This window comes from Manihot esculenta, chromosome 11 (assembly GCF_001659605.2).
Source record: "Manihot esculenta cultivar AM560-2 chromosome 11, M.esculenta_v8, whole genome shotgun sequence".
NCBI classification, from domain to species: domain Eukaryota; kingdom Viridiplantae; phylum Streptophyta; class Magnoliopsida; order Malpighiales; family Euphorbiaceae; genus Manihot; species Manihot esculenta.
In genome coordinates this window covers 5,712,864-5,726,628 of record NC_035171.2, presented here as the reverse complement: position 1 = coordinate 5,726,628, position 13,765 = coordinate 5,712,864, and the positions used below count along the sequence as shown (strand labels likewise).

The 13,765-nt window shown below is 28.2% G+C and overlaps 2 protein-coding genes across 7 annotated transcripts; one reads left to right on the top strand and one right to left on the bottom strand.

Moving 5' to 3' along the window:
- Positions 1-7,364: 7,364 nt before the first annotated feature.
- On the top strand, positions 7,365-8,591 carry LOC110603193 (F-box/kelch-repeat protein At1g15670). The gene has a single exon (XM_021740894.2). It carries the CDS (start codon positions 7,388-7,390, stop codon positions 8,447-8,449), a length of 1,062 nt encoding a protein of 353 aa, XP_021596586.1. The 5' UTR covers positions 7,365-7,387; the 3' UTR covers positions 8,450-8,591.
- Positions 8,592-9,673: 1,082 nt separating this feature from the next.
- On the bottom strand, positions 9,674-13,006 carry LOC110603691 (probable disease resistance protein At1g61300). 6 transcript variants are annotated; one of them, XR_002486167.2, is made up of 3 exons: positions 10,156-13,006; positions 10,058-10,085; positions 9,674-9,974 (listed from the first exon to the last, which is right to left on the bottom strand). XR_002486167.2 is itself a non-coding variant. In XM_021741528.2 (2 exons), the coding sequence occupies exon 1, from the start codon at positions 12,837-12,839 to the stop codon at positions 10,197-10,199; it is 2,643 nt and encodes an 880-aa protein (XP_021597220.1). In that variant the 5' UTR covers positions 12,840-13,006; the 3' UTR covers positions 9,674-10,000; positions 10,155-10,196. The 6 variants fall into 6 exon arrangements, 4 of the variants coding, with proteins under 4 accessions (XP_021597220.1, XP_021597219.1, XP_021597221.1 ...); XR_002486166.2 differs by having other exon boundaries at positions 10,058-13,006; XM_021741528.2 differs by lacking the exon at positions 10,058-10,085 and having other exon boundaries at positions 9,674-10,000; positions 10,155-13,006.
- Between the last annotated feature and the right edge of the window lie 759 nt (positions 13,007-13,765).

Sequence of the window (13,765 nt, the reverse complement as noted above, 5' to 3'; positions counted from 1 at the left end):
CAAGATATCAGATGAGATGGTTATATATCTAAATTATTGGTTTGTCTTTTATATGCATTTTATTACTATATAAAATAAGAAAATAATTATATATGAGAATTAAAATTTTAACTAATATGTATAATTTTTAATTTTAGAGTAAAAAATTTAAAAATTTCAAAGGTTAATAAGTACAATATCATGCATTAATAAATTTAATTGTATAAAAAAATTAAAAATTTTAGTATTTATTATAATATATTATTAATATTCAATAACATATTTCATTCAAAAAATTATATTTTTAGAAATTTAAAATTTATTAAATTTGAATAATGGTGGATAGCCGTAGCATGATAAGATTCCCTGAGTAAGAGCCGTTCGTTGTATCATTAAATATAATGAATAAAATTCAAAGAAAAAGAAAGGTTTATTTTTTGATTAAACATAAATTAAAAGTTTAAAAGAAGAAATTCTGTTCTCTAAAGTGCGGTAAATTTTTGCATCTAGAATTTGGGGAAAGTTTATAGTGATGATTTTGATATTTATGAGTAAATCACTTGAATAAAAAATCTCTAATATTTGAATAATTTTCATCCAATTTCAGATGATTTAATTGACTAATAAGAATTGCACAGCAACGCATCCCATGATACAAAGAGAATGATAAAGAAAATTTTAAAATATGAACTAATTAAAAATAAAAGAAATAAAAGAAATTATGGTCGTACGTTTTATATAAAAATTACATTTTTATAAAAAATAAAAAGATTAAAATTATTATAATTATTAATATAATAAATTATAATAATTTAGATTTAATAACTTAATTATTCAAAGTTTGTAACACTAGATTTAAGGTATTATAGACACTATTTTAACTTTTATTATACTTTAATTATTATATTTATTTATTTTTTTATAAATTATTTGAATTAATAAAATTTTTAATATTATATTTATTATTAAAATAAAAAAATATAATATTTTTTAACAATAAAATATAATAAAATTTTTATTATAATATTAATAACATATTATATTAAAAATATCTAATAAATTATATTTATTATATTAAAAAATCAAAAATAAAAAATTATATTAATCATGATAATAAAAACTAATAAATTATATTTAATATATATATTAATTATGATTTTATATAAAAATAAAATTATAAATATAAAAAAATTATAAATTTATATTATATGACATAATTATATAGGATTAATTATACACTTAGTAATCTCTCATATATTTGTTATTATTCACATAAGAGATTGAAAACAAGTAGTATCAATTAATTAATAATATTAATTATAATTTTTTTATAAACTTATTATTAAAAATAAAAATAAAATATATATGTTAAAATTTTTATTTTATTATACTTAATATATTATTATAAAAATTATAAGAAATTAAAAAGTCACATATTAATAATAATAATAATAGAAAATTAAAAAATTTTGTGATAATAAATATAATAAATTTTATTTAAATAAAAATATTAATTAAAAATATTATTAAATAAGTTAATGAGAAAAATCTGTATTTTTAATTTTATTATAATTATATTTTATATATTTTTTATCAATTAAAACTTATATTTTTAAAATTATTTTAATATTATTATTTATATCCTTAAAAAATTAAAAAAATTATCATATTATGAAGGCTACGTTAGCACGTCGTATTAATAAAATTTAGAATTAGTAGTTAAATAAATTTTATATTTTTATTTTTTTATTAATTAAATTATATTCTTTTTAATATTTAATTAAATGTTTATCGATATTAATTAATCATTAAAAAATTCTGCATTTTATTTTCATTGTAAATTTCACTTTATATTTTTTATTAATTAAATTATATTTTTTAAATATTTGGCTAAATACACTTATTTATATAGTTAAAAATTTATGAAATTATTATTATTATTTAATTTTTTAATTTTTATCAATAATTTTATAATAATAATAATAATAATCTATCTTAATTTTATTTTGAGTATTTTATTAAATCTGTGTAATATGTTTACTATTTAATATTATTTTTAAAATTATCGTTAAAAAAATAATTTTATTAAATATATTAGTTATGAAGTATTAAAAAATAAATTAAAATAATATTTAACATGACTCAATTTAAAAATATTAAAAATAATAAAATATTCTTTTTAAATATTTTTTAAAATTATTTTTTAATTTTAAAGTATAATACTAATTTATCAATTTTTTTAAATTATATTAATATTTAAAATAAATTTTAAAAAATTAATAAAATAAATAATTATCAAAAAAATTCTATACTTTTAATTTTACTATAATTCTATCTTAAACTTTTAAATTATTATCTATTTTATCCTGATATAACATATTGACATGATATTAATACAGTGAGTGACGTGATAATTATGTTAATTTTTAAAGTACAAACAACAATAGAATATAATTAAAATAATTTTTAAACGATAAACAAAATAAAGAATAACTTGACTTGGGCCATGACTGTCGATATTATTAGTTTCTTACCTCTTTGAAAGGATTCAGTGCAGCAGTGTTCAAAATATGATAGGTATCTCTTGCAATTGTTCAAGGTTCATGGATGTAATTCAAGACTATAAAACAACTGCACAACTTTTTAGTGTACTACATTCATTGAATTATTCATATGAGAAATTTATAAGATTACGTCATCTTTATCTATCTTATGAAGTGAAAATGCCTCTACAATTCTTCAGAGTGGCAATTTAATTAGAAGATTTATTGGACAATAAAATTTAAATGTTTTTATTAATTTACATTTATACTTTAAATTTTAAATAATAAAATCATAATTTTTCAATTTGTCACAAATTGAAAAAGTTGATGTAATCTTTAAAGTTTAATATAAAAAAAATGTATAGTTCCTCAACTTAAATTTTATATTAAAAGTAAATATTTTATATTATCATATATAATAATAAATATTTACTATAAATGAATTCCTATTATATAAAATATAACACATAAATATTATGTATTAAAATATTTATATTTAATATTAGAAATTATGTGCAATTTTTTTATACATGAAAAAGTTTACTTTACTTCGTATTAATTTTTTTATGTTTTAAATTTCCACTGATATATGATATGTATGTAAAAATAGAAATGAGAGATAAAAATATTAAGATTAACATAAAAGAAGAATATTGACAAAATGAAAAAATATATTTTAAAGAATATTTTATTAGTCAAATAAAATTTTAGAGATTATTTTATAATTTACAGTGAATTTTTAAAATTTTATTTTGGCTGTAATCATTACAATTTTAAATTTTAAATATAAATATAAATTAATGCAAAATACTTGAAATTTTCATTATTTGAAAATTTTAATTAATGGCATCTTGAATCCTTGATGAAGAAGCAACCATATGAGTTGAATTTGTCCATTCCATGTCTAAGCTGATCCTCTCGTCTCCCCTCTCATGCGCTTGATTGACGACGATGTCATGACAATGCTTAGCTAAGTGCTTATACCATCGTTTGATCTTTTGGCTTCCATATCCATTAATAGCCAACGGAAATGCTTGGAAACTTATTTAATAAACTCGAAATTTCTAAAGGAAAACAGTGGTGAGGGCTAAATTTCTAACATTTCCATTATGGGAATACTTGAAGAATAGTGTTAAACCAAAGTATAGTCTTTTAGGACAAAAATTGAAGTTTGAACATTGAATTATAGGGTTCAAAATGTTTTCTTTTTAATTATTTTATATGCTATTAGAAAATAATTTTTTTAAAAATATTTATTATTAAATAAAAATAATTAATTTTATTTTTAATTTAATATCATTTTTAAAAACAGAATGATAGTTCTAATAATAATACTTTAAATTTAAGTGTCTACTTATGTTTCTGTGAGCAAACACATTTAAAGATGTGTTATTATATCTTTATTTAAATTAAAAATAAAATTTAATATTTTTACTCTATTGTATATTTCAAGAATAAATTTAATATTTTAACTTTATATATATATATATTTTAAAGGGTAAAAGCTCATATTTAATTCAAATTTAATTATAATTTTAATTTAATTTAATTCGAATGTATAATTGTTTTCCCAGAAGAAAACCTTGATGAGGTTGAAAGCTTCCATTTTAGAAGAAAGCTTCCATTCTAAATGTTTTACTTGCATTGATTTAGGAATTTTTTTAAAAATATATTATTGTGATTGAAAATATTTCCACCGCTACTTTTTTTTTCCAAGTTGTTCTTTTATGGGAAGTCTTTGTTTTTGTCAAAATTATACAAATTTTTAATTTTTTTGAAAAAAAATATATGGAATTTTATCAAAATTACACATTTGGCGCTGTCGTTTGAACCAACCGGCCACAGTTTTGAGTCAGATCTAAAGATTGTTTGATTTTATTTTTCCGCTCAATTTTAATTATTTTAATATTATTAACTATTTTGATAAATAAATTTAATTAAAATTAAAATAATTTTATATTTATTTTATATAAATAATAATGTTCAAAAATTTAAAAATAATAAAATTTACAATAATTAAAAAAAAATTAATCCTTAGAAAGACCTCTCTCTTTTATTTCCTTTTCTTTACTTGCTATTAACGTCTCACAGTTCTTCTGCTGCTACAGTGGCATTTATTTATGTCAGATAAATCCGTAGTAGAAATATCAATTTTTTCACTTAAGTCAAGCGGTCATTTTATTTTTTTTGGTGCACATGCAAAAAAAATTACGAAAGAAATGAATCGATCTGTTTCTCATCATATACTGTCATTTGACTGGTTTCCTTTTTTCAGTTTTGGACTCACGTGCAGTCCGACCTACCATGTTCTCCTGGATCTGAATTTGAATTGTCATGCAGTCCGACCTACCACGTTATCCTGAATTCGCGTTATCCTGAATTCGAATTTGAATTATCGAGCAGCTATACGATGTCGTTTTCCATTAATCAACTTTTTCAAATGCATGGAACGTTTTATTGCACGACGTTATTTTGAATTTATGAGCTGACAAGACAACATTTTAAATTTAATGCTTATAAAAAATTTTTAAAAATAATATTTTTGTGAGATTTATAAAAGTGGATTAGCATGTGCATGGAAAATATTATTAAATTGACACTTGTAACTCTTGATGGATTTTGAGAAAATTTTCAATTTGAAATTTATATAATACATATTATTTTATAAAAAGACCGTAGAGTAAAAATATATTTTAAAAATAAATAAATATAATAACTTCATTAACTTGAAAGCTACAATTCATAAATGAAGCTACGTATGACCATCAATAGTGTGGCGGTGGAGAGAATCAAATCCCTCACCTTTGCCCATTTGGCCTTTATTGTTAGGTCTTCCAACCCATAATTAATTGCCTTTATGCGATACTTCCCCATCTATTTAAGAATTATGCTTACGTTTTTTCTAATAAATAATTTGCACTTTTTGAATTTCTTTTAATTACTACTTATTAATTTAAAAATTATTAATATTATATTCATAATATCCAGTAATATAATACCTTTTTTTCTAATAATTACAATATTTAATCATACCTAATTTTAAGAAATGCAATCTAATTATAATAAAATTTAATATATTTAAAATAAATATAATTAAAAAATTATATTTCTAAAAAAAATAAAATGTAAAAATTATAAAATAGAGGATATATACATAAAAATAATTATAAGCATTACGCGTCTCCCTCTATACATATAATGCAGCCCGAACTTCCAGGTTCATGTTCATGTTTGCCTTTTCTTTTTATTTTTACTTTATTTTCCGGAAACCAGGTTCATGTTTTCAGTACATAGTTGACTTCCATTTATTTATTTTAAAAAAAAAAAAAAAGAAAGAGAGAAAAGTTCATTAAGATACTTGTAAAAGTTGCCGACTCCTTCCAGCGACACAAAATTATAAAAATTTTATTTCAAAATTTTCACCTGCTAAGTAAAAGAAAATAAAAAGAGTAAAATACTAGTATTGTGATCATTTTATAAAATTAAAATTCCTTATTTTTTATGTCATTAATTTGTTTATTACCTTTTAATTTTTTCATGATATGTGATTTTTTGAAAATAAAATAATTTTATCCAAATTGAAGAAAAATTTAATAAATTAGGTTAAACCTAATTTATAATCAGCATGCCACCAAAAACGCCAAACTTATGACAAAAACATGAAAGAATACAAGATATCATATAAAGAATTAGAAGCACTAAACATATCATGAATAATTAAAGTAGCTTAAATTAACTTCTCTCTGAAATCACGTGATACACCAATCATATCTTAATTTTACAGCTCTGTCATCAGATTCATGATATGTCTTAAATTAAGATGCATTGACAATTTTAGATGATAACACCTTTTTTTTTTTTTTAATTATGTCATCTCGCGGTTGCCATTTGCCAATTTATCGGAAGGCATAAAATATCAAATTAAAAAAAAAAAGCACATAACGATAAAATAATGCAGAAATATCCGTATAAAAAGAAAAAAGCAGAGACATTATCTAAGGCTCAGGATTTGACACGTGTAAACAGATTAAGCGGCATTGCACATGATAATTATGAACCGCCAAATACTGTAATGAAATGGAAAATTCTTTCACTTATAAATCTATTTGTAAGGTCAATTAATTAAAGATTAAAATATTATATTAATTTTACTATATTTCAAATAATATATATATATATATATATTTTTTAATTTTAAATAATATTTTAATTCTGCATCCACATTTAATCTAATAACAAATATATTTAAATAAATTTAAAAAATCTAAAATTCTACTCCTTCCATCATAAATTTTCAATTCTCAATTAAAAAAAAAATAATATCAATTAAAAAAAATAATATTTTAATTCTAAACCAAGTAACTATCAAAAATTTCCGTTATTGAATTTGTTAATAACGCTTGGCATTCCTTGATTTTGACATTTCGCACCTGACTAGGTAAATCATAGAAATTAAAATAAATTTAATTTATATTTTAGTGAATTGCATGATAATAAAATACTCTCAAATTAATTTGCAGCCAAAGAATCCGAAACTCATATATTATTTTTTAATGAATTTTATTTATTATTTTTATCTTAGAACCTTCCATGATTGAGAATTATAATGTAAAAGACATAATATAAAAATAAGCCGTGTGATATATAATATAAAATGCAAGTGGAAACCAACAACAGGCTGTTTCCTATGGTCCATAGGCCTGTCCTTACTGGATCAGTAGCCCTTGGTTTCCAGAACTCTATTATTAACAAAAACTCGTTCTCATCTTCAATAACGGCAAGGCAGCAACTTTTCTCTATATAAACAAAACCCCTCAAATCTCTGCCTTCCATAAATCCTTCTCTTCTTCTTCTTCTCTGTTCTCATGGAGCTGATTCCTGGTCTCCCTGATGATGTCGCTCGTGAATGTCTTGTTCGTCTCATGTACAGGCAGTTCTCCACCGTCTTATCTGTCTCTAAAGGCTGGAGGACTCAGCTCGAGTCGCCGGAATTTTACCGGCGCAGGAAAGATACGTCTACTAGTCAGAAGCTTGTCGTTATGGCTCAAGCTCGAGTTGACCCAAATGAAGTTTTCAAGTTTGTAAAATATCCGCTTATCCCGGTTCACCGCCTCACTCTTCTTGAGGTGGATACTGGTGATCGGTGTGAATTGCCTCCGATTCCTGAGTTTTCCGATGGCTTGCCGTTGTTTTGCCAGGTTGTGAGTGTTGGGTCGGATATTGTGGTTTTGGGTGGGCTGGATCCAGCGACTTGGGAAGTGTCCGGTTCAGTTTTTGTTTTCGATTTTGTTTCCGCTACTTGGCGTCGTGGGTCTGATATGCCAGGTGTTCGGCGATCTTTTTTCGGATGCGCATCTGATTCTGATCGGATGGTGTATGTCGCTGGTGGACATGATAGTGACAAAAATGCACTAAGATCTGCAATGGCGTATGACGTGGCAAAAGATGAATGGATTCAATTGCCTGACATGGCAAGAGAACGCGACGAATGCAAGGCGATTTTCCATGGTGGCAAGCTCCACGTCATTGGAGGATACTCTACTGAAAAGCAAGGTAGATTTGAGAGAGATGCTGAGGTGTTAGATCTCGCGACGTGGACGTGGAATCATATACAACAGTTTCTAGAATCTACCACGTGTCCTAAAACATGTACTAGTGGCGATGATGGAATATACATGTGTCAGGGAGATTATGTGGTGGCACTGAAAGGCACGACGTGGCAAGTAGTTTACATGCTTCCTTGCGACGTGGACAACGTTGCTTACCTGGCAAAATGGCAAGACAAGTTATTGGTGATTGGCTCAGCAGGATTTGGTGAACCCCACGTGGCATATGTATTGGATTTAAACAAGTACAGGTGGACAAAAATGGAGACACCTAGGCAGTATTCTGGGCATGTTCAATCAGGTTGCTACCTGGAGATCTAATGTTTTACTAGATTAAGAGTTTTCAGAATGCAAAAGTGTGTAGATCAATGTGAATGGAATAGAGTTTACATAAGAATGAGTTAATTTAACTATTAAATATTTATATTTCATTATTATTATATTACAATTTTCATTATTTCCATTTGCTTTGAGTTGATTGGATGTTGAAATCACTTAATTATTTTCCATTGGCACTATCCGCTACTCACTACCATCTGAGTGTAAACTTTTTGTTTTGTTTCTTGTAAATTTGTGGTTCATGGGAGGGTTTTTCTTTAATTTAGTGTGTTTGGATTGATTGATCAATCTTGGCTGTGGAAAGATCCTCGGTTTATGGAGAATCCTGGAGTTTTTCCTGCCGTCTTCCCTTTGTCGATCACTCTCATTTGCTTCCTCTTCCACAGCTAGGCAAGGCTTTGGTCCTTAATGTTTTTCGGCTTCTGTGGCTCTAAGGAGTTTGGTGGGCTTTGGTTTGTAAAACTGGTGCACCGTATATGATTTGTCCCAATTGGCGAGTGGCCTAAGTTCTTCCTACCTTTTGCAAACTCAGGCTTCATTGGATTAGGTTGGGCTTAAGAATTTTTGTGGGCTTAGGTTGTATTGGTTTTACTTGTGTAGCCTGTTTTTCTTTTAGACCTAGAAGCCTCGTTTATGTCTTGTGTGCCTATTTTTAAGCTAACGAATCTGTTTTTAATAAGGAGATTTATTATTTAACTTTTAAATATTATAGTTTCTGTATTTTTAAAAATTTATTAAAATATTTTTATTTTTTTTATTAATAAAATAATATTTTCATTTATTTTTACTGTTAAAAATATAATAAAAAATTAAATTATCTGAAAAAATATAATTATTTTAAAAAAAAAAAAAATAATATTTTAATAAATTTTTAAAATAATAATAAAATTTTAATAAATTTTTAAAAATATAAAAATTGACTCGTTAATAATGATAATATTTAAAAATTAAATAAAATATTTTATTTAAAAATAAAATAAAATTTAAAATTTTTTTTTTATTTTTCATTTATTTTTAACAAAAAAAATAAAATCAACATGAAAAAAAAAAATCTAAAAAGATAAAAATCGACTTGTTAATTATGAAAATACTTAAGAAATAAATAGTAAATCTGCCTTTTTAATACACCTTTGATCTTTGATAAAAAAAAATTCAAACAGTTACAACATCCTTTAGGCCTAAGCAAAATTGACTTGCAATATCAGGTACCATTTAAAATATTCAAACCTCATTCCTGATAAGGAATTCAGATCAAATTTTGTTATAAAGGAGCTCCAACAATTTAAATTACAAATCCGAGCTCTATGCAACAGAAGACTTAATAGCACGCGTAGAAGATTAACAAATGCCCATCACTGAAGATTCGAATGGGAAGTTCCACTATGAAAAATAGGTGGGAAAACCCAAGCATACAACTATTTGGAGTCTTCGGTTGCCGATGAGCTTCCGCTAATCCAACTTTGGCCACGAGTCAGTAAATTTGTTGGATTCATTCTTCAACCGGTTGCTTGATGGAATTAACAGCAAGTTAGTACCGTTGATCAGTATAATAAAATGAAAAGATTATTGAAGTAAGATTCTCATTCTTACATTGATCGTTACAAAGACTTGGAAATTCCTGTGAAAATTTTGATGTCATTTTTTAGTAAAGAAGTCTTTTGTCTACTAAAAAGGTCCAAATCTCTCACCTCATTGTTGCAGAACCCTGGAGATTGAAGCTCAGCTTATGTTACTTCACAAATTTTGGAGTGAAAACTTTCCTCAGTTGGGGATCGTCCCAGTTCAGTCCATTCCACCAGGACTCTTCACCTCGTATTTCCTTCAAACAGTTTCTAGCACTGCTGGAATCAAATGGAAGTTTGCGTAGATTTGGGCAGTCATATACTTCAATGGTTGTGAGATGTGGAAAGGGCAGGACTCGACTACATATTGTCTGTAGCATCGGTAGATATCTCAGACTTAAATGTTTGAGATTTGAGAATATGGGCTGCGTTTCGTCAATTTCTGTCAAATCGAATCTGTCACCTATTACTCCAGCAATTGAATGACAATCATCTAATTCCAGCGTTTGAAGTCTTCGAGCATATATAAGCCATGTCACATTCTTTACGGGACAATCTTGAAAAGCTACATGACTGAGGTTGCTGAAGCAGTCCTGCATTGTTAATGTTAATTGGTCGGGGAAAATTTTTATCTCCTCCAAAGAATGACATGCCCTTATCTCAAGTGTCTCTAGATGTTGCATTGCAGATATGTTAAGCAAGGGCAAACCATGGCATTCCGTGACTGTTAAGTAGAAGATGAGGCGTTGTAACTCGGGGCTATTCAGCAAATAGTTGATGGAATTCATGGTACGTAAGGTGATACCCAAGCAAATTAGCTTTTCCAAACGATTCAACTCCTCCAGCAAGGCGGCTTCTTTAAAGAAAGGGGATTTAACCTTACTGAAAACTTGTAATGATGAGAGATGCGGGATCACATCCGGTGGTAGAAGCTCAAGTTTCTTTGTATCATTCATCAGCAAAATCTTTAGATTGCTCAAGAACTTGACCTCAATTGGCAGCTCCTTTATATCAGTATACGAAATATCGAGATGTTGCAATCGAATCAAGTTCTTGATTTCCACAGGTAACTCGGTCAAGTTTTGATTATGTGACAAATCCAAGACCTGCAAGGCGTTAAAGAAGAACCCTCTTGGTAACTTCCTCAACTTAGTTTCCCGAACAATTAAAGTTTGACAGCGAGAAAATTCTGTTTCAGTTTGGAGATCCTTGAAATAGGGACCCCATAATGATATCGCCAATGCCTTTCTCCATTTCGCAAGACCTTGAGCTCTAATCCACTCAGGATCTCGTTGCATCAAAACTTTTTGCTGATTTTCCCCTTCATCACAAATTAGCCATGAGGCCATGTCGCGAAGTACATCATGCATCTTGATGTGATCCTTTGACTCACAACTCTCTAATAAACAGGCAAGTTTTAGATTTTCAATAATGTCTACTCCATGATTTCGCGCTTGATGAATGTTGCCAAAATCCTTTATGAACCCTTCGCCTATCCAAAGGTTAATTAGTTGCCGTTTATTGATCTCGTAGTCCTCCGGGAACAGAGAACAATACAAGAAACATTTGTTATGAACATCATCACTCAGATTATCGTAGCTGAATCTTAACTTAGGAAAGACATCCAGCCTCATACCTGGAAATTGAGTTGGATAACCCCGCAATTGAGTTACCGCATGCTGCCATGCCTCCGAATCCCTCTTACTGGCCATGGCTCTTCCGATAGTAATGAGAGCAAGCGGCAAACCTTTGCACTCTTCCACAACATCCTTAGCATGCTTTGCCACTTCTTCATCGGCAAAGATGTCGTAATCAAAGTTCATTGCAAACAACTGCAGGGAATCTTCTGATGTCAAGCATTCTACTTTAATCCTTTTCATGGTCTTTGTTCTGCCACATACATCCTTCACTTTGCCAATAACATCTTCTGATCGTGTGGTAAATACTACCTTGGAACCAGCCACAGTGTTGTCTAGAAGAGGAACCCCTGCTTTTAACAGCTCCAACTGATTGCGCTGATCATCTAATAGCAGAAGAAACTTTTTCGTCTCCAAGATACGCCGTATATAAGCAGCTCTGCTGTCTTCATTCTTTCCTTCCCATAGTTCATTAACTATGTTTAATTTGCTACGAACAGCTTCCTGAACTTTTCCCAAGCCTTCATTCTCGGACACCACCACCCAGATCACTGCATCGAAACCATGGTGAGCATCCAGGAACTTGTTATTAATTTTCTTGAGAAGAGTCGTCTTGCCGACACCTCCCATTCCGTATATCGCAATCATTCCCACACTTGGGTCTTCAATATACTCCCACACCTTCTCAAAGGTCGAATCTGAGCCCACAGTTGGCTTCACATCTAACTTATCCACTAAAGCATTCGGTGGCAGGACAAAGTCAAGTTGAAAATTCCGTCGGTCGTCGATTACTCCTTTGACTTCGTCTATCTCTTCAGACACCGTTACTCCAAGCTTGTATTTGAAGAAGCAGTGACAGAGCTTGGAGCAACAACCTTGTTTCTTCTTCAGCAATAGATCGCCTTTTTCCAGAATTTTTTCCGCCTTTTTTCCTCTGTCTTGCGCTCGTTGTTGCCATGCTTTCACTTCGTTTTTATTCTTCAACTGCAGCCCACCCCCTATTTTAATTGCTTCCCCCACATCTTCATTTTTCCCGTTGAGATCATATACTAAGTATCTCAATGATTCAAGATTCTTTTCAAGATCACGGATATACTCTATGTTGCTTGTCGTGCAACCCCAGAAGCAAGTGGCGACGTCCTTAATTGGGGTCCAAAGATCCGTGACACTCATCGATCTTAAACGCCCCAATTCAAGCTGCAGAAGCTGACAGAAGGGAGAGAATATGAACGGCGTAGACTAATGACTGCAGAATGATATTGGCTGAGAGTAATTAATTTCCGGTGAGACTTGAGAGAAATGGAGCTCACTGCAGCTGCGCTCACAGATCCATAATGTTTAAAAATGAAATTTATTATTCAGTCCCTACCTTTGTTACTAATAAAAATTTAGTCTCCATATGTTAAAAATTAAACTTATTTACTCCCTAACTTTTATAATTAATAACAATTACAAACTAAATTATTCGTTATATTTGATATTACCCATGAAAAAGATGAAGAGTCAAGTTTATACAGTTAATAAATATTTTGTCAAAAAAAATATAGTTAATAAACATGTTTGGAATACTTGTACCAATGAATGATATAAATTAAATTCATAAAATATAATAAAAATATTTTTTTATTAACTATAATATTTAAAAATATTTTTATTAATAATATATTTATTAAGAATATAAATTTCACCTTTGGCTTGGATTCTGAAGCTTCAAGTCTCACCGAGATCAAAGCATTTCGACGATTCTTTAGATTTCCCTCGTCACCGTTTCTTTCTCAATGCACCAACTTCTCCTCATTCCATTTCCAAATTTGAGCTGAAATGAAATCCATTTAGAAAGTTTCAAAACGCTTTTTCATTGCTTGCCCTTAGGTTTCCAATAAAACGATATATTTCCCTCCTTGATTTTCCTCATCGATTCAACATTGAGATCTTCCCAATACCCGCCATAGAATTTCACAGAATTCCCACTCTAGCATGACTTATTGTCACAAGAATTAATGAAATTTGGCATTCATTTATGAAATTAGGTTTGCCACTCTTGATGGGTTGATGGAGAAGAAAAACAGAGTCATGGAAAACTCTATAAGGCCATAGTA

Bases quoted from the DNA above. Each gene is read 5' to 3' on its own strand.
- LOC110603193 (XM_021740894.2), top strand. From the start codon at position 7,388: ATGGAGCTGATTCCTGGTCTCCCTGATGATGTCGCTCGTGAATGTCTT.
- LOC110603691 (XM_021741528.2), bottom strand. From the start codon at position 12,839: ATGAGTGTCACGGATCTTTGGACCCCAATTAAGGACGTCGCCACTTGC.